Below are 21002 nucleotides of genomic sequence, written 5' to 3'. Positions count from 1 at the left end.
CTCCTTACTTTTCTCATTGGAAGTAAATTGTTTGCATAGTTAGCAGTGCCCTTAGACTGAACAAATTTTGCATTCTTAAAAATATTTTGAAGAAGTTATGCTTATGGCATTTCTAAATGTGTATCATGACTTAAAGAAATCATTAATCTTGTTGACCCTTCAGGAACATATATAGTTTCTTCAGGACTCAAACTGAAGCTGAATAAAAACTGTAAATAATTATGTCCCCAAATAAATCTTTTTATAAATGACTTAACAGTGACTAAATCTTTTATTAAGAAAGCAGGCATTTTATAAGAATAATAACTATAATTTAATACACTTATTATATAATAGCATGCAAACTGCTACAGAAAAACTTGAATGTTATATAATAGATACTATTAGGTCATAACATTTGACAAATTATGATTTTGAATTCAGCATCTGCCTGTAGTGAACTTTTGTTTTTTTGTGTGTTTAAATTTTAAAAAGTCGATTCAGAGTAGATGTGCTTTAAGTCATTTTCTTTTATTAGAAATTATGTAGTAGCAAAACCCAGCTTCATTATGTTACACAGAAATTACTGTGTTTATTGTATTAGTTAAAAGATAAGATGAAATTTCCAAATGCTATCTCCTGTGAACAAATGATATCTTTCTGTACTGACTGTATCAGATATATCAGATCACATACACAAAACTTTTTTGAATTAATGAAAAAATATTAAATCTGTATTAGATACTGAGGATTCAGCAGCGTAAAAATGGACATAATCACTAATTTTCTGGAGCTTACATTTTAATGAGGAAATGCAAATAAACAGGTTATGTCAGTCAGTGATAAGTGCTAAGAAGAAAAAATCTAAGGACAGTGGGGTAGAGAGTGTAGGGAGGGCTACTTCTAGTCAAGAACATCAGGAAGGCCTGTTGGGAGATGACATCCAGCTACACTGAGGCTTATATGTTGGTAAAGTCAGTTTTATTAAGATCTGGGGGAGAACAGTCTGGGATAGTGATTAGGATGGTTTGAACAGGGAACAAACAATATGTGTTCAAGAAACCAAGAGAAGGCCAGAGAGGCTGGAGTGTAGGGGACTGGGTGTGAGTGTTAGGAAGTGGGGCTGGACACTCAGGCACAGAATTCAAGCACTGTGATGTGTTACAGACTATTATAAGGAGTCTGGATTTTATTCTGTGGTCAGTGGGACACCAATGAAGGTTTTGAGCAAGGGTACAGCCAGATCTGTAGCTGCCAGCTTCAAATGTGCATTGTTGAGAGATTTCTTTTAAATGGAAATAACTTTTCTTTATATTTTACAGAATCGACCAGAGGGCTGCCATTTGGTCAAAGGATGCTTTTGAGACTCATCAAGACTTAAATGAAGTAGGTGCCATCATTATTGGTTGTATGAAATGAATTAGCCAATCATGAAATTTATTATTCTTTTTTCCTAGTATTGGGAATTCTTTCTGATTAAAACTTCAAGTGTTTTTGCTCTTAAGTGAGTTTGTTTTCCCTGTAGCTCTTTGGGTAATGTTTTTCCTCACTCTGGAGCAAATAGATTTAAAATTATCTGAGAGACTGCTCACTACATTTTGGACCTAAACCAAGTCCAGTAGTCATTTCATTATTCTGTTTTCGACTTTGCTTTAGGATTGTATAACCATGGTGTGGCAGTTACATTTGTAGTTCTTTCTCTTAATTTTATTCCGTCTCTCTCTCTCTCTCTCTCATGGCTTTTGTAGTCTTAAATGTAAACCTGCTTACTATTTGTCCATGGAGTATGATATAGTTTGGTGTTTGCAATATGGTCTTCTTAGTATATTTTGAAACACTGAAGTCCTATTTTTCAATCCAAATGATTTCTCACGAAACCGGACATCATTATGTTAATGTTTGTTCTAAATTTTCTTTGAAATAGATAATTTAATTCTCCTGTTGGAAATCAATATAACATAATTAGGATCCCTGTTATTATGAATGCTTTGGCTTAAGACCTTGGCTTGAAATACTGTCTAGTTTCCCTTGCCCTCATTTTATAATAAAGGAGCAGTGGGTGGTATATCTGATTAGGATCATAACAAAGGGAATGAAAAAGACTTGATGCTCAGATGCCGGGAAGAAAGATGATGGACTTGAGGCAAATTGCTTATTTGTCATTTGAGGAGTGATCTCTTCTCTCCCTCCAAGAAAAGGCAATTAATTAAATTTAGGGGATTTTCTTTTTCATTTTTTACTTTAGAACTTGATAGAAATGAATAGCCAAAGTTAAACCAACTGCCTGATTAAATCAAGTTAAAAAAAATAACTAAAGTTGTGGAAAATGACCTAAAGTTAAAAAAACAGAACACTGCTTGTTATTTATTTGTGCATAGAGATGGCCTTCAAATTCCTAATCTCATTTATGGTAATAAGAGTGACAAAGAGTTTAAGAAAAAAGAGGCAAGAGGCTGAATCAATGAACACATTGTTTATAAGCAAAATGCAAGCTATAAAGAAGCGCTGATTTGTTTTGACATAAGTGACTAGAAAAATGAGGTGATTGTAAGAGTCAGCCTGTGATAGGTTTCAAGTATTTGGGAGAAACTCAGATTTGTGAACTAGAAGCCCATACGAATGCTGAGATTACTTGAGCATTCTGAAATCACACATGCAAAAAGATCTATTTGAAAATCTGCTTCCTTGTATTTCTTTGCTATATTGTGTTAGCAAATTTCATGAAATGTGCCAGTTTATTGCTCTGGGATTACATGGGTGCAGGAACATTGAATGGAGACATGTATTCAAAATAAAATAGGCAATGCCCTATTTTAAATGTGTGTTCTTCCATGATAAGGGAGTGCTGCTGATCCAAACTGTTGGTAAGAGTGGTGTCTGCTCAGTGTTTTGTTCCACTCAAAGGGTAAACTGTGTGGGATGTTTGTTCCAGTCCACATCTTTGGTGCAGTTTCTGTTGTGACTAAAATTTGGGAGCCAGAGGAAACCTAGGAAAGCTTGAATGGGAGAAGTATGACCCATGCCGGAGGGCCGATACATTGATGAAGACATCCTATAGAGTAGATATATATTTAACTGGGTTTTTCTCAGCACTTCCCCAATGTAGGGAAAACCAGACTCTCTTATGGAAGAATCCCATCATAACATTTATTTAGGCAAGAATCCTAATGAACATAGGTGGGAAACACTGCTTTAATATTTTTAATTGAAGGGGCGCCTGGGTGGCTCAGTGGGTTAAAGCCTCTGCCTTCGTCGGCTCAGGTCATGATCCCAGGGTCTTGGGATCGAGCCCCACATCGGGCTCTCTGTTCAGCCGGGAGCCTGCTTCCTCCTCTCTCTCTCTCTGCCTGCCTCTCTGCCTACTTGTGATCTCTGTCAAATAAATAAGTAAAATCTTTAAAAAATATATTTTTAATTGAAACAGAAAAATATATATAATGGTGCATATATCCTAAATGTACAGCTGGATGAACTAGATTAAGAAATGACATTATCAGCATCTCAGACACCCCTGTATAATTCCTTCCAGTCACTACTCTCCAATAAGGATAACTACTCTTCAGACTAAAATAGATTTGTTTTGTCTATTACTGAGATTTTCATAAATGCATTGTATATACTTTTCTGTATCCGATTTCATTTACTCAGTATTATGCTTCTGAAATTCATACATATTTAGCATGTAGTTTTAGTTTTCTTCTCCTTGCTGTAACCCATTGTATGTTTTTTCCCCTAGTTTTTTACTATTATGATAAGTTGTTACTGATAACATTTCTTTTTTAAAATTAACTGGTATTTGGTCTCTGTATAGCTGACTTTTTACAGGAGTATTCCTTCTATCTCTGAACAGAACTGCAAGACTTTTTTGTTATGTTAGCTGTCTTCATTCCTCTTTGTTCCTTTCTTGTTTTTATTTACCACTGCCCCCCTCCCCACAACTCACACATAACCATATAGTTCTCTGAAATGAACCCACCAGTTCCATATCTGCTTTCTTTCTTTACATCAATTGCAAGTCTAAAGAGTTTCTTAAATATTTTCCAGACATTTCCATAGACCCTAATGCTGTATATATACAATAAAAATTTTAAGATATTACATATGTACTTTATATTTTCCTAAAATTTCATATCTGTTAATTTACTTTTACTTTTTGAACTTTTTAATTATACTTGCTCTGTCACAGATAGATGGGCCTCAGCTATAGCTTGGTTCCAGAGCTGACACTTGACTCTAGGTCTCCTATACTCAGTAAGACAATACATGGTATGATTTGTCTACATATAAACACCTGTCTCTGGGTATATTCCCCTACTTTCCCAGTGAACTGGCTATAAAGTTCAATATTCTTTTTTTTTTTTTTTTTAAATAGGCTCTACACCCAGCATGGAGCCCTCCCAGTGAACTGGAAAACACATTCACTTATTATTACCACTTGGCATGGGTATAGATTTGATTTTGGCTAGTCTCACTTTTCTTAAGCCAGTCTCAAGCTACTAGTCTTTGATCTTGGGTCTCTTGACAGGACTTGCAACCCCATCCCATGGGTTTTGGTACCTCTGAGACTATGTTATAGGAGTTTGTTTCAGAAAAACTGAATAAGTTTCCCTGTTGCCACTGAGCTGAATTGTCAGATTTTTCTTCTGTAAGACATCAGAAGGTTTTATTTGTTGGGGTCTTCAGGATCATGATTGAAAAATATTCTAGACTTGAGATCTATCAATGTCTCTCATCCATTTTTTTTTCTTAAAGATTTATTATTTATTTGAGAGAGAGAGTGGGAGAGGGAGGAGCAGAGAGAGAAAGAGAATCCTCAAGCAGACGCTGCTGAGCGACAGAGCCTGACGCAGGCCTCAATCCCAGGACCTGAGATCATGACCTGAACTGAAATCAAGAACCAGCCAGTTAACCAACTGAGCCACCCACGTGCCCCAATCAATGTCTCATCCATCTTTATCCTTGGTTTTAGTTATATCTCCACATCCATATAATTGATAAGCACTCAATAGATCAAAAAACTGAGGGTAAATGAGAACAAACATTTTTTCCTTCTTCATATCCCAGTAAATCCCCTTCTTGTCTCCATTTCCAATTAAGAAAAATAACAGATGTATGAAGAAAACTAATGGGTCTTCTCTTCCCTGAGAAAGTATGGCATATTGGGTCTTCACACCACTTTTTCTGTTAGAGACTGCATATCATAAAGCAGTATAGGAATTTCTTGTAGTTTTTCTATTGTAAAATTGAGGCAGGAGGTTTGAATTGGGTTAGTTCTAGGAGCCCTTTCAGTTTTGTTTTAATTTATTTGACACAGAGAGAGATCACAAGTAGGCAGAGAGGCAGGCAGAGAGAGAGAGGGAGGAAGCAGGCTCACTGTCGAGCAGAGAGCCCGATGCGGGGCTCAATCCCAGGCCCCTGAGATCATGACCTGAGCCAAAGCCAAAGGCTTAACCCACTGAGTCACCCAGGCACCCCTAGGAGCCCTTTCATTTTTAACACTCATTGATTCTACCTGTCCCCCCTTCCCCCTATTTTTTTTTTTTTCATTTTCCCAATGCTTGTAGAATTTAGTCACAGGTTCCCATCAAGTATGAATAAGGCAAACCATCCCAGAATTACTGAGGGGAGGGATTAGGCCTCAATGTCAATCATCTGAAGGCCTGGTTTGGGGAACAAATACTAGATCTTCTCTGTTACTTTCTTCTCTTGAACTCTCCTCTTACCAAAAGTTGGCTTTCTTTTTTTTTTTTTAAGATTTTATTTATTTATTTGACAGATAGAGATCACAAGTAGGCAGAGAGGCAGGCAGAGAGAAAGGGAGAGAGGAGGAAACAGGCTTCCCGCTGAGCAGAGAGCCTGATGTGGGGCTCCATCCCAGGACCCTGGGATCATGACCTGAGCCGAAGGCAGAGGCTTTAACCCACTGAGCCACCCAGGCGCCCCATAAGTTGGCTTTCTTTAGTGATATGCTTGTATTCTTTTCTCTTTAGTTTTTGCGTATCTGTTACTGCATTTGATTTGTGGTTACCATTAGATTTGCATATAGCATCTTCTCCATATAGTAGTCTATAGTAAGTTGACAGTCACTTAAGTTTGAACCCATTCTTTACTTCTTTCCCTCCACGTTTTAGGTGTATGGTGTCATATTTTACATGCTTTTAGTTTGTAAGTTCCTTGTCTGATTTTTACAGATGTACTTATTTTTACTGCTTTTGTACTTCCTACTTTTTTACTCTTACTTATGGTCTTTCCTTTTGACTCAGAGAGTCCCCTTTCATATTTCTTGTAAGGCTGGTGTAGTGGTCATGAAGCTGGTTTAGATTTTGTTTGTATCCTATTCTGCATGATAGCCTTGATGGTTAGAATATTCTTGACTGCAGATTTTTGCCATTCAGTACTTTGAATAGATCATGATACTCTCTCGGCATGTGGAGTTTCTGCTCAAGTCCACTGATAGCCTTATGGGGTTTCCCTTGTATGTAACAATCCTCTTTTCTCTTGTCACTTTTAAAATTCTCTATCTCTACTTTTTATGATTTAAATTACTATGTGTCTTGGTTTGAACCTCCTTGGGTTAACTTTGTTGGGGGCTTTCTGTGCCTCCTGAATCTGGATATCTGTTTCTTTGCCCAGATCAGGGAAGCTTTCAGTTATTTCTTCAAATAAATTTTCTGCTCCCTTTTATCTGTCTTTTTCTTCTGAGATCACTATATTATGCCTGATAGAGTCACTTATTTCCCTGTCTATTTTCATTTTGCATAATTCTTTTTCTCTCACCTGGTTGGCTTGATTCCTTTCCATTATTCTGCCCTCCAGGTCACTAATTCATTCTTCTGTTTCCTCTAGTCATTATGTATTCCATCAGTGCATTTTTAATTTCATTTATTGTGCTTTTCTCCTCCAATTTTTTTTTAATGTTTTCTTTTCTATCTCTTTGTTAAGGATCTCACTGAGGTCCTCCGCTCTTCTTAAGTCTAGTGAGTATCTTGATCATTACTTTAAATTCTCTATCAGGCATGTTACTTAGCCTCCATTTACCTTAGGTCTCTTGCTATAGTTTTGTCCTGTTTTTTCATTTGGGACATATTCCTCTGTCTCCTCATTTTGTATGTTTCTCTGTGTTAGGAAAGTCAGCTGTCTGCTGCTCTTGAAAGGAGTGGGTGGGGTATGCATTTTTAACGAGGTGGTATTTGCCTTTTCCAGCGGGGATGCAGCACTGTTGACACTGGACCATCTGGGGCCATTCTGTAAAGTGTATAGGGGTAGGGTGGGTACAATGCCCATAAATTTTGCATGCTGGTCTTCTTCTTCCGCAAGGGACATGCCACTGCTACCAAGACCAGGGCCAGCCAGGGTCAGATCCACAAATGCACATGGGCAGGGCACACAGTTTTAACAAAGCGTACGTATCTTTAGAGGAGACCTGTAGACCTGCTGCTACAACAAGTTGGAGGCCTTGCAAAGCATGCTGTCTGCAGACATGATGCTGGCAAGTTTTGCACTGGTCTTCTGGGAAAAAGGACTCACAGCCCAGAAATGAAGCAGGCCATTCTGGAGGGGGCAGGGTATAGTGTAAGCAAGTTAGATTGTGAATGCTAGGGCTGTACTGGTTCCCAAAGGTGGCCGTGGTTTATGCTGGGGGTAGGAGAGGAAGCTCCTTCGTTCCTAGAGGAGTCTTTTAGTGAAATCTGTCACTCTAAAACATACTCTGTAATTAGTAAATAATTCTTCCTCCTATATGCCCCAGGAATTTTTCATACTGCTGCTTCTATGCTGTATCTCCATGAGCTGTTTGTAGTGTTATCTCTTTAAAGGAAGGACTCAGTTTACTCTTGCCCTCCTGGCTCTCCCAGAGCTAAGACTAGTGATTTTTAAATTTCCAGGTTTTTAGTCCTGCTGATTGTAAGAATGCATGAAATTTCGCCCTTCTGGTTTTCAAAGTCAAATGCTATGTTATTTGTCTTCCCCATGCAGGCTCCCCAGTGTGAGGGTTTATCTATTTCTCTTTCCTCTGTACACCTGTGACTCCCTCCTGTGGGCAGCCACAGTCCCTTCAGCTCCCCACTATGTCTCTGCCCTTTCTCCCCTCTTCCATGGGTATTTTCTGTACACTGAGTTATGGAGTTTATTGGTCAGTCTTTGGGTTGTTTTCTGGGTTATTTACACTGATGATGTGAGTGTTATCTAGTTGTATCTGTGGGGTAAGGTGAGCTTCGGGTCCTCCTAAGATGGTAGAGTCCGTCTTTCCTGGAAGTCCTCTGGGGAGGAAATAGTGCTAAAATAGTGCTATAAAAGTGACATAATTTCTTAGTGTAAATATCAATCCTATACAAGAGAAAGAGAAGCTACATGATCAAAGGTAAAGAATTGAGGCCAACTGAGCTGAAATAGTACAGTCATCCTAAGGAACAGGCAGAAGCTCTGGGCCAACTTGACTTTCTTTCTGCCCTTATACTTGCCCAACCTAGCTCTTCTGTTATCATCTTACACAAGGAAAGGTCGCTTAAAAAAATGCCCATGACTTCTGTGTTTAGGAAAAAATGTTTTGTTTTCTTATCTGATAAATACTTTGTAGTTGTTCTGCATTTAATTTGTGGATAAAACAAGTTTTCGCTGAGAGAATAAGAGTTTGTTTCCATTTTACTTTTTGCCTGTAATTCCAAGGTCCTAGAGGTAAGCTTAGCTACAAGCTAATGGCCCTGAAAGGGCCATTTTTTTTTTTTTAACATTTCTCATTAGAGTTTATTAACAAATGTTCCCAGTGCTATTAGCCAATTCCTCGTTATTATAAGTACCCACCGACTCTTCAAAATCTTTGAAGATATACTGGATCTAGTGACATCATGAAAATCTTTTTTCTCCTCCAAATCTATTTGATAAGTTTTCATCTGGTTAAAAGGTCAGCATTTTGAGAAGTAGGAATTTGAGGGGGATGTGCGCATCTCAGCCACAGTTCTTACAGAAAGATATACTCTTTTCTGGGCCCCGCAGGTGTACACCACATGAACGGCCACCGGCGTTCACAAGGGTTTTGTTTTTCTTCTTCCTTTTGGCTTATATTATTTCATACATCCTGAATTTTAGAGGTTAGGCTCAATGCATCATACAGTTGCTTAGCCTGGCTCACCTAATCTGAGATTTTGAACCTCAGATGACCCTGGACTGAGGTTATGAGTTTGTAATGAAACCTGCAACTAAGCAAGTGTCCCCTGGTTTCAGTCTCACTGTTGAAGTCGTCATAACTTTAGGGCATGGGAAGCACGGGTCTGGCAAATTTCAGAAATTCGACTTTTTTTGGAAAGGCAAGTCCGCCATGTGCACGATAAGGGACATGTTGGCCATAGCTCTTCTAGAGCGGCAAAGCCAGCACTCTCCACAAATCGCTTCTTGTGCCGCTCCCCAGGTCCTAATTTTCCTTCTGCACCTTCGTCCTTCGTTTATCAAGTTCTTCTTTTAAACTTTTAATATGTTCCTTCAAGGTGGCCTTGTCTTGCTGGGCCTTCTGACTGGCTTGGCTTCGTGCTTCCTCAATCTTCCTTTCATACCACTTTTCCATCTGGGTAGAAACAGCCTCAAAAAAATACTGGGTGTTTTTTTTTTAAAAACAGCATTTAATTGCTGTCTTATGGATTCCTTATTTCCTTTCCCTCTGAGACTCATTGGCTATAAAACTATCTTATACTGTCATGGACCAATATACAGTTAACCTCTTTAGGCCTAAAGAACCAGTTTATAAATCTGAAAAAAAAAAAAATCTTGCCATGGGTTAATGTTTACCCAAAAGAGACATGTCAAGCACAAAGAAGCAGATACTCAACACTGGAACTGGAAAATAAATGCATGCCACATTAGACTTTTGCCCACAGTAAACCCTACAACTTTGATGTGAGGATTTCAAGGTACCTTAGTCTTAAGGGATAATTGAGGGATATTCTTCCGGCTTCTTCCATGTCTCTAGAATCAAACTTTGGAAACATATGATTCCCACTAAGTAAGGAGTCCAAGTGAAATAACTGATTGTCAAAGCACACGAGAATCTAGAACCTTAATATAATTAAGAGTCTAGAATAAGATTACTTATAGGATAAAGTGGAAGAGATGGATGAGATGAAGATTGTTCTTAGAAGGTTTGAGATCCTGGTAGTTTAAGGCAACCTGCTGAGATGGCCAGCCATATTTAAGTTGGCTTTATAGTTGCAGGGGCTGAGGAATTATGGGGCCAAATATTAACTTGGTTATCAGCCTGACACTGAGATAACTAAGTATAGAAGGGACCTCTGGTAGAGAGGAAGAAACCAACCCAGATGAAAATCACTGAGTCATGTACATCCAGGTCATGGAATGCCTTTTATAGGGGAGAAGAAATTGATAACGTAGCAGTGAATGTCAAAGGGGTAATGCTAATTTAATCTTCCTACCTTACTGGCCTCTTTCTAACTGTGAAGTGGAGAGTAGGAAAAGGAAATGGTTTCTAAAAGTGGAGAAAATTCTAGTCACATTATTTTAGCTTTTCTAATAGAAGAATAGTCACATTTGCTATGTCATTTTATCAATTGGTCATTTGTTTACCAATAAAATCTAATGTAGCTGAAAGAGGCCAACACTCACAAATCCTTTGATGCCATTTTGGACTCCTTTTATGAGTGCTTAGAAAAAGAGGATAATAGAATCATTTAATGGAGTAAATATTCTGAGATGCAGTTCTAGTCTGAAGATTCCATTAGGAGTCCTCTTTGAGTTTACAGAATAGAGTTGGAACATTTTAGGTGTTGATTGACCCTATATGGCATGCTAGAGATGTATTCTATACCTATGGCTTCTTTGAAGTTTAGTTTTGACCTTATAAAAAATAAGTGGGACATTTTCAGACTTGTTTGTGGTATCATCATTCTCAGTGATTGGTGCAAAGCTAGATGAAGAAAAGATGCCCAAAGTGTGATTAGATTCAGTCTTTTGCTGTGCTACATTCTGGCTGAGGTTCTACCTTAAAGAAATTATATCCTTAGGCGCGCCATTGGAATTTTCAAGAGGGGTCTATGTTATAAGAAACAAGTGTAGTAAATTATTCACATGTGGCAAATAGTCACTAGTGACCTAATATCAATAAGAAGTTCTTATTCCATGAAGAGGACATCTGTTTTACTTTGCTGGCCATGAAAGAGATCATTTATCTATCTAAAATCAGTATGAAAAATTCGCATTTCTTTTACATAACAACTGTTACCCTTGATTTGTTGAGTCATCCTAGTCAAAATAGCTCAACATTAGCCTCAACATTAAAGTCAATGAAGAATCCTTCAATCTTAAATTTTATTAGAAGTAGACCAATTTTCACATTTGTGTTGGCCCTTTTTGACCCTATATGCATGTGTCTATATGTGTGTTTCCATGTGAAAGATTTGGTTGTCTTTTTATTACTATCTAAAGTTTAGCATATGGATACTTTGGCCTCAAGTCATACCAGAACTCAAGGTGCTACTTACTATTTCATTTGAAATCTTTCTCCCTCAAAATTGTCTTAATTTTGAGAAAATAATATAACAAGAAGCTTCTTTAGGCCTTTGATATGTCTCAGTTAGCTAAATGGTATTATTTCTGAAGGAATAGTCAGCTCTATTTTTCTGTTAAAATACAACCCCAGTCCATAGGGTTTATCTGTAGCTCAGAATTAATTGAAGATTTTTTTTTTCTTTTCAGGTATCTGGGATTTTTCTCCTGGTGACTGAAAGTCAATTCAACCTGGCTTTAATAATAACAGGATTTTACTGACTTACACAGTTGGAACTTTTAAGATCAGGGTAGGCTCTGTGCATGGCTAGATCCAAGGATTAAAAAGTTGTCATGTAGATGCCATCTCTTTTCATCTCTTAGCTCTGCTTTCCTATATTGGATTTATTTTTAGGTTGATCTTTCTCTGGGGACATGATTCTTAGAGCTAGCAATTCCAGTATATATTAGTTTTCTATTACTCTATAATAAAAGCTTAGTGGTTTTGGATGCCTATTTATTAGCTCATCGCTGTGTAGGTCATATGTCTGGGTAGATTCACTTGATTTCTCTGCTCAAGGTCTCACAAAACTGAAATGAGGCATCAGCTGCAATAGGGTCTTATCTGGAGATTCTGGAGAAGTTTCCACGTCCAAGCTCATTCAGGTTGTTGCCTGAATTTAGTTCCTTGAAGTATATGACTGTGGTCCCTGTTACCTTGCTGGTCTTCATCTGGGGGGCAGCTCTCAGCTTTTAGAGGCTACCTGCATTCCTTCTCACATGGCTGCATTCATCTCTGAGCCACCAATAGTACACCAAATCCTTCTGTGCTTTAAATCTCTCTGATGTTGTCTTCTGCCACCAGCTGGTAGAAACCCTGCTTTTAAAGGTCTTATCTGATTGGGTCAGACATATCCAAGAAATGTCTGTATCTTTCCTTGATCAACTGAGTTAAGGTTTAATTAAATCCACAAAATCCCTCACAGCAACATCTAGATTAGTGTTTGAATAAACAGGGTACAGGAATCTCGGGCCATTCTGCCTACCACAGAGTGAAAGTCTCTTCTTTCTAGCTCTAAAAAGTCCCATACTTCAGTTTCATTTATGTAGCTTGGGGCATAGATTTCCTTGTTGAACCAGTCGCTATGACCTTAGGGTTTGGAATTAACTGATTGGCTAGATGTAGACTGTATTTCTCACTTTGGATCTGAGGGTGCTGTATCAGAAGATGGGCAAATGGATGCTGGACTGAATAATATTGGTCTCTGAAAGTATGATATGCAAAATAATTTTCTTGTGTGCTGGACTACTAAAGCATGCCATTTGTCTTTTTTTTTTTTTTTTTTTGGTATGGTTTTCTGACTTAAGATAAAGTGATCTTCCTTCTTTACTAAGGTTTCTTCCTCAGCTAGAAGTGTCCTATTATTCATTTAATTTTAGCCAACTTGTTTTCATTGTCAATGAGGACATACCATAGCAAATATGGTCATAGTGTGAACCCTAGTTCTTATTCCCAGCTGAATGTACTACACAGCAAAGAAACTTGGAACTGTCTCTTGGTTGGTTTATCCTGCCCTGCCATTTAGAAGCAACTACCCAGCCTGGATTCTTATTTCTGGGAGAATCCTTAGAGTGGTGCTGGCGGAAAAGGCAGAAGTCTTGCCAGCAACTGCCTATATTCTTCCTCATCTGAGAACTAGAAAAACTTGAGAAGCATTGAGCTGAGCAGAAAAGTTGTAGCAACCCTTACCGTAACTAATCCACCTGTGTTTGCCTTTTGCCTGCAGGCCTTCCTCATCTCCTACACTTCACTGAAGCTTTGTCCCATTGGCCCCTGCTCTTTCTTCTGCTCTCGTGATTCTTTTCCCTGTTTTTCACTCTTTCATTTAATTCTCTTCACACTACTCATTTCCTGCTCTCTCATGGAAGACTAGAAGAGGCTACGTCTACTGCAGTGACTCCCAGGTGTAAGCCTGTGCAGTTGTTCTCATTGCTTCATAGCAAAAAAGAAAAATAAGAACAATGTAGTGAGTTTTTCCATAAAGCTGGTGTGTTTTTATTTAGAGGTGGTCTTCTATTTAGAGATTAGTCTTCACTCTTTTATTGAGAGATTGGTCTTAAAATTTCCATTTTGTGATCAAAGGATGAAGAGGGTTTGTTTTTTATGTTTTCCCACACGCTCTTACTTGGCCAACATCTTTCAAGTATAAATATATACATATAATTTCATATATATTCCATTTCCCTCACCCCTCCTGTAGTAGAAGAACTTTGTCATCTCTACTTTTCAGGGAGATGGGAACACATATCAACTTAATTTCGTATAGTCTGGCCCTTGCTAGGGTTTGGTATATTTTTGTCCTTTTTAGGACATTATTGGCTTTCTTAGAGCTATAAAACTCAGATTTTAAAGCAGGCAGAAAATTAATTTTTTTAATTTTTAAAAATTATTAGTATTTGAGGAAATGGCTAATACTTTCCAGTGTGACCTGCCATCTTTACAATATAGGTAGGTAATATATTTTATCTGACATGATTTTATGATTTTTAGTGGGGTAGTTATTGATTTCTAATATTCATTGAATTTTAGAAATTGAAGCAGCAGTATCATCAGAAAAAATAAAAGGCCTGAGGCCCAGCGTGGTTGTATGGTTTGCCCAAAGACACAGAATTACTACCCAATAGTAAATTTGAGATTAAAAGCTCCTGTGGGGTCTGTGCTGTGCTACATTTTACTGAGTTTAGTTTTCTTTCTTTTCTTTTTTTTTTTTTAATTGAGGTGTAATGGACATAGAGTAGTAGTTCCAGATGTACAATGTAATCATTGACACTTGTGATTTGACGCTTGTGTACACGGCAAAATGATCATCACAAGTCTAGTTATATCATCATAAAAAAGTACAAAATTGTTTTTCTTGTGATGAGGACTTTCAAAACACTCTCCCAGAAACCCTCAAATATGCACAGTACAATTGGCTATAGTCACTATGCTGCACTCACCTCCCCATGACCTATCCATTTCACAAATGGAGGTCTGTATCTTCTGACCCCATGCACACATTTTCTCACCCCAAGCCCCTAAATAGAGTGACAACCACCACTGTTCTCCCTATCCATTCATTTTGTTTTCTTTGTTTTATTTGTAGATTTCACATGTAAGTGAGATCATATGGTATTTCTCTGACTTATTTCACTTAGCATAATAATTTCAAGGTCCATCTATGTTGTTACAATTTTATCTTAATTTCATTCATTCATTCATTTATTCTTTCTTTATCTTAATTCCAGTGTAGCTAGCATACAGTGTTATATACTGTATATTAATTTCATTGTACAATATAGTGATCCAAGAATTTCCTCTATTATTCAGCGCTCATCAAGATAAGTATATTCTGAATTCCCAAGATTTCATTCTTTTTTATGGTGGAACAGTATTGCTTTGTATATGTATATTTATTTGGTATATACACACATATATACCATATCTTCTTTATCCATTTATTTATTGATGGACACTTAGACTGTCTCCATATTTTGGCCACAAAATAATCCTGCAATGAGTACAGGGGATGCATATGTCTTTTTGAATTAGTGTTTTCATTTTCTTTGCGTGAACACCCAGAAGTGGAATTGTTGGATCATATGGTAGTTTTGTTTTTAATTTTTTGAGGACTCTATATATCATTTCTTTTTTTTTTAAAGATTTTATTTATTTATTTGACAGAGAGATAGAGAGAGATTGCAAGTAGGCAGAGAGGCAGGCAGAGAGAGAGGGGGAAGCAGGCTCCCCACCGAGCAGAGAGCCCGATGCAGGGCTCAATCCCAGGACTCTGAGATCATGACCTGAGCCTACGGCAGAGGCTTAACCCACTGAGCCACCCAGGCGCCCCTCTATATATCATTTCTATAGTGAATTAACACTCCCACCAGCAGTGCATGATGGTTCTCTTTTCTCCACATCCTTCATAATTGTTATTTCTGTCTTTTTGATAATAGCTATCCTATTGGGGTGAGGTGCTATCTCACTGTGGTTTTGATTTGCATTTCCCTGATAATCATTGATATTCAGCATGTCTTTATATGTGCATTGGCTGTCACTATATCTTCTCTGGAAAAAAATTGTCTATTCAGATCCTCAGCTCAATTTTTAATTGGATTTTTTTGCAATTGAGTTTTATAAGTTTTTTTATATATTTGGATATTAATCCTTTATCAGATATGATTCTCAGATATTTTCTCCCATTCAGTAGATTGCCTTTTTATTTTGTTGTTGGTCTCCTCTGCTCTGCAGAAGCTTTTTAGTTTGATATAGTCCCACTTGTTTATTTTTGTTTTTGTTGCAGTGCAGGAGGGTTCCCTTTTCTCTGGATCTTTGTCAACACTTCTTGTCTTTTTGACACTAGCCATTCTAACTGGTGTGAAGTAATATTTCATTGTGGTTTTGATATGCATTTCTTTGATGATTAGTGATGTCAAGCATCTTTTCATGTTTTTTGACTATATATCTTTGGAAAAATGTCTATTTAGGTCTACTGCCTATTTTTAAATTAGATTATTTGTTTTCTTGGTGTTGGGTTGTATAAGTTCTTTAAGTATTTTGGATATTAACTCTTGATAGACACATCATTTGCAAATATTGTCTCCCATTCACTAGCTTGCATTTTTATTTTGTTGATAGTTTTCTTTGCTGTGCAAAATCTTTTTATTTTGGTGTAGTCCCAATAGTTTATTTTTGTGTTTGTTTCCCTATCCTGAGGAGACATATCCATAAAAATGTTGCTAAGGTTGATGTCCAAGAAATTATTATTGTTTGTTGCAAATTTTTTGATTACTTATTTAATTTCTTTACTAGTAATCAGTCTATTCAGATTTTCTTTAGGTATTGTATGATATCAGGTCTTATAAGCAGGTCTTTAATCCATTTTGAGTTTATTTTTGTGTATGGTATATGAAAGTGATTCAGTGTAATTCTTTTGCATGTAGCTGCATAATTTTTCCAACACCGTTTATTGAAAAGACTATCTTTTCCCCATTGTATATTCTTGCTCCTTTTTTTATAGAATAATTGACCATTTGGTGTTGTATCCCAAAGATTTTGAACTTTGCTTTCATTTTTATTTGTCGGCATGTAGATTTTGATTTCCTCTTTGATACCTTGCCGATCCCTTAAGTTGTTTAGTAGCATGTTGTTTGGCCTCCATGTATTGTGGTTTTTCCATATTTTTTTCTTGCAACTGATTTCAAATTTTACATTCTTCTTAATGGAAAAGATGAATGACCTAATTTCAGTCTTCTTAAATTTTCTGAGACTATTTTGTGTGTGACCTAACCTGTTATCTGTCCTGGAAAATATATCATGTACACTTGAAAGCAATGTGTATTCTCTTGTTTCAGATGGAACGTTTTGTATATATCTCGTAGGTCCATCTGGTCTAATGTGTTGCTCAAAGCCACTGTTTACTTGTTGATTTTCTATCAGGATGATCTACCCATTGATGTAAGTGGGATGTTGAAATTCCCTATTACCACTGTATTCCTGTCGGTTTTCTCCTTTATGTCTGTTAATATTTGCTTTATGTATTTAGGTGCTTATATGTTGGCTGCATAGATATTTACAATTGTTATATCCTCTTGTTTGATCCTTTTGTCATTATGCAGTGCCCATTATGCAGCCACCATTATGCAGTGCTTCTTGCTATGGTCTGTTTTAATGTCCATTTTGTCTGATATAAGCTTTGTTACTTTGGCTTTTTTTTTTTTCCCTTCCATTTGCCTGGTATGTTTTTCCATCCCTTCACTTTCAATCTTCATGTGTCTTTAGTTGAATCTCTTATAGATAACATATAGATGGATTTTTTTTTTTTTAATTTATGAAGCCACCCTATGTCTTTTTTTTTTTTCACCCTATGTCTTTTGATTAGCACAATAGGTCCGTTTACATTTAAAGTAAATATTGGTAGGTATATACTTATGGTCATTTTGTTAATTATTTTCTAATTGTTTTTTAGTTCTTCTTTTTTCCTTGTGGTTTGATGGCTTTCTTTAGAGTTATGCCTGGATTAATTTCTGTGTGTGTGTGTGTGTGTGTGTGTGTGTGTGTATCTATTGTATGTGTTTTTGTTTGTTTATTTGTTTGAAATTTCAATTTGAGTTAACATACAGTGCAATACTGGTTCTGCAGTAGAATTCAGATTCATCACTTACATATAATACCCAGTGTTCATCACGGGTGCCCTTTTTAATACCCATCACCATCTAGCTCATCCTCCACCAAACTCATTCCATCACCCCTCAGTTTGTTCTCTATTATTAAGAGTCACTTATGGTTTGTTTCCCTCTCTCCTTTTTTTCTTTTCCTTCTTCCCATATGTTCATCTGTTTTCTTTCTTTAATTCTGCATATAAGTATGCATATATGGTATTTGTCTTTCTATAACTAACTTATTTCACTTACCATAATATACTCTAGTTCCATCCATGCCCTTGCAAATCATGAGATTTCTTTCTTTTTTTGATGACTGAGTTTTATATATATACAGATATATATATATATATATATATATATATATATATATATGAATGATATGGTATCCATTAGCCTTGATCCATTCATCAATTGGTGGATTTGGGGTCTCTCCATGGTTTGGCTATTGTAGATAATGCTGATTTAAACATTGGGGTGCATTTACCAATTTGAATCTGTATTTTTGCATCCTTTGGGTAAATACCTAGCAGTGTAATTGCTGGATGGTAGGATAGTTATCTTTTTAACTTTTTGAGAACCTCCAAACTGTTCTCCAGAATGGCTGGACAAGTTTGCATTCCCATCAGCAGTGCAAGAGGCTTCCCCTTTCTCTGCACCCTTGCCAATACCTATTGTTTCTTCTGTTATTAGTTTTAGTGATGCTAACAGGTGTGAGATGGTATCTCAACATGGTTTTGATTTGCATTTCCCTGATCATCGTGATGATGCTGATATCTCTTCAAATGTCATAAGCCATCTGGGTGTCTTTGGACAAGTATCTACTCATGTCTTCTGCTTATTCTTAACTGGATTATTTCTTTTTGGGTATTGACTTTGAAAAGTTCTTTATTGATTTTAATCCTTTATCAGATATGTTATTTGCAAATATCTTCTCCCATTCCATAGGCTGCCTTTTCATTTTGTTGATTGTTTCCTTTGTTGTGTAGAAGCTTTTATTTTGATGAAATCCTAATAGTTTATTTATTTATTTTTTGTTTCCCTAGCTTCTGATGACATGTCTAATAAGAATTCACTGTGGCCAAGGTCAAAGAAGTTTCTGCCTGTGTTCTTCTCTAGGATTCTGATAGTTTTCAGTCTTACATTTAGATCTTTCATCCATTTTGAATTTATTTTTGTGTATGGTGTAAGAAAGTAGTCCAGTTTCATTCTTCTACATGTTGCTGTTTAGTTTTCCCAACACCATTTGTTGAAGGGACTTTTGCCATTGGATATTATTTCCTGCTTTGTCAAAGATTAGTTGACCATATAGTCATGGGTCCATTTCTGTTTTGTTTTCTTTTTAATCCTGTTCTGTAGCTCTATGTGACTGTTTTTGTACCAATACCGTATTGTCTTGATGATTACAGCTTTGTAATATAGCTTGATGTCTGGAGTTGTGATGCCTCCAGTTTTCTTTTTCTTTTTCAGAATTGCTTTGGCTATTCAGGGTCTTTTGTGGTTCCATAAAACTTTTAGGATTGTTTGTGCTAGCCCTGTGAAAAATATTGGTGGTATTTTGATAGGGATTGCATTAAATATGTAGATTGTTTTGGGTATTATAGACATTTTAACAATGTGTAGTCTTCTAATTCATGAGTGTGGAATGCTTTTCTATTTCTTTGTGTCCTCTTCAATTTTTTTCCATATGTGTTCTATGCTTTTTGGTTTATTTCTTGGTGACCTATGGTTTTTAGTGCAGTTGTAAATGGGATCAATTCCTTGATTTCTTTCTCTGTGGCTTCATTATCGATGTATAGGAATGCAACAGATATCTGCAAATTGATTTTATCTCCTACAGCTTTGCTGAATTCATGAATTGGTTCTAGCAAGTTTTTGATAGAGTCTTTCAGGTTTTTTATGTAAAGTATCGTGTCATCTGCAAATAGTGAAAGTTTGACTTTTTTCTTGCCAAGTCAGATACCTTTTCTTTCTTTTTGTTCTCTGATTATTGAGGGTAAGACTTGCAGGACTATGTTAAAGAGTAATGGTGAGAGTGGACATCCAAGAGGGGAAATGCTCTCAGTTTTTCCCCATTGAGGATGATTTTAGTTGTGGGTCTTTCATATATGGCCTTTATGATGTTGAGGTATTCTCCATCTATGCCGACTTTGTTGAGAGTTTTTATGAAGAAAGGACACTGTATTTTGTCAAATGCTTTTTCTGCATCTATTGACAGTATCACATGGTTCTTATCCTTTCTTTTATTAGTGTGCTGAATAATGTTGATTGATTTGTGAATATTGAACCGCTCCTGCAGCCTAGGAATAAATCCCACTAGATTGTTGTGAATAATCCTTTTAATATACTTTGAATTAGATTTGCTAATATCTTACTGAGAATTTTTGCATCCATGTTCTTTGGGGATATTGGCCTGGAATTCTCCTTTTTAGTGGGGGTCTCTGTCAGGTTTGGTGATCAAGGTAATGCTGGATTCGTAGAATGAGTTTGGAAGTTTTCCTTCCATTTCTATATTTTGGAACAGTTTGAAAAGAATAGGCGTTAACTCTATTTAAATGTTTCATAGAATTCCCCTGGGAAGCCATCTGGCCTGGGACTTCTCTCTGTTGGGAGAAATTTTTGATTACTGATTGAATTTCTTTGCTGGTTATGAGTATATTCAAGTTTTCTATTTCTTCCTGTTTTAGTTTTGGTAGATTGTAAGTTTCTAAGAATTTGTCCATTTCTTCCAAGTTGCCCAGTTTGTTGGTATATAATTTTTCATAGTATTCTTTTATAATTGTTTGTATTTTTTCAGTGTTGATTGTGATCTCTCTCTTTCATTTGTGATTTTATCTGTTTGGGTCCTTTCTCTTTTCTTTTTGATAAGTCTGGCTATGTGTTTATGAATGTTATTAATTTCTTCAAAGAATGAGCTCTTGGTTTTCTTAATCCATTCCACTGGTTTTATTTGTTTGTTTCTGTGTGATTTATTTCTGCTCTGATCTTTATTATTTCCCTTTTTCTCCTGGCTTTAGGCTTTATTTGCTGTTCATTTTTTAGCTCCATTAGGTGTAAGGTTAGGTTGTGTATTTGAAACTTTTCTTGCTTCTTGAGGTAGGCCTGTATTGCAATATACTTCCCTCTTAGGACTGCCTTCGCTGCATTCCAAATGTTCTGGACTGTTGTGTTTTCATTTTTATTTGCTTCCATGTATTTTAAAAAAATTTCTTCCTTAATTTCCTGGCTAACCCATTCACTCTTTAGTAAGATGTTCGTTAGCCTCCATGTATTTGAGGTTTGTCCAGACTTTTTTCTTGTGGTTGAGTTAAGTTTCAGAGTGTTGTAGTTTAAAA

General features: G+C 36.6%; 1 protein-coding gene across 5 annotated transcripts in view; it reads left to right on the top strand.

Annotated features, from left to right (window-relative positions):
- The window catches only part of FAM13C (family with sequence similarity 13 member C), a 154211-nt gene that overhangs the window by 77142 nt on the left and 56067 nt on the right, over nucleotides 1-21002 (top strand). For all 5 annotated transcript variants that reach the window (XM_046027092.1, XM_046027091.1, XM_046027090.1 and 2 more), the window contains one exon: nucleotides 1302-1365. In XM_046027092.1, the coding sequence (XP_045883048.1) occupies nucleotides 1302-1365 (64 nt within the window). The remainder of the gene's footprint in view (nucleotides 1-1301; nucleotides 1366-21002) is intronic.

The sequence above is a fragment of the Meles meles genome, chromosome 13 (genome assembly GCF_922984935.1).
Source record: "Meles meles chromosome 13, mMelMel3.1 paternal haplotype, whole genome shotgun sequence".
In the NCBI taxonomy this organism is placed as follows: Eukaryota; Metazoa; Chordata; class Mammalia; order Carnivora; family Mustelidae; genus Meles; species Meles meles.
This window is presented reverse-complemented; position numbering and strand designations above follow the sequence as displayed.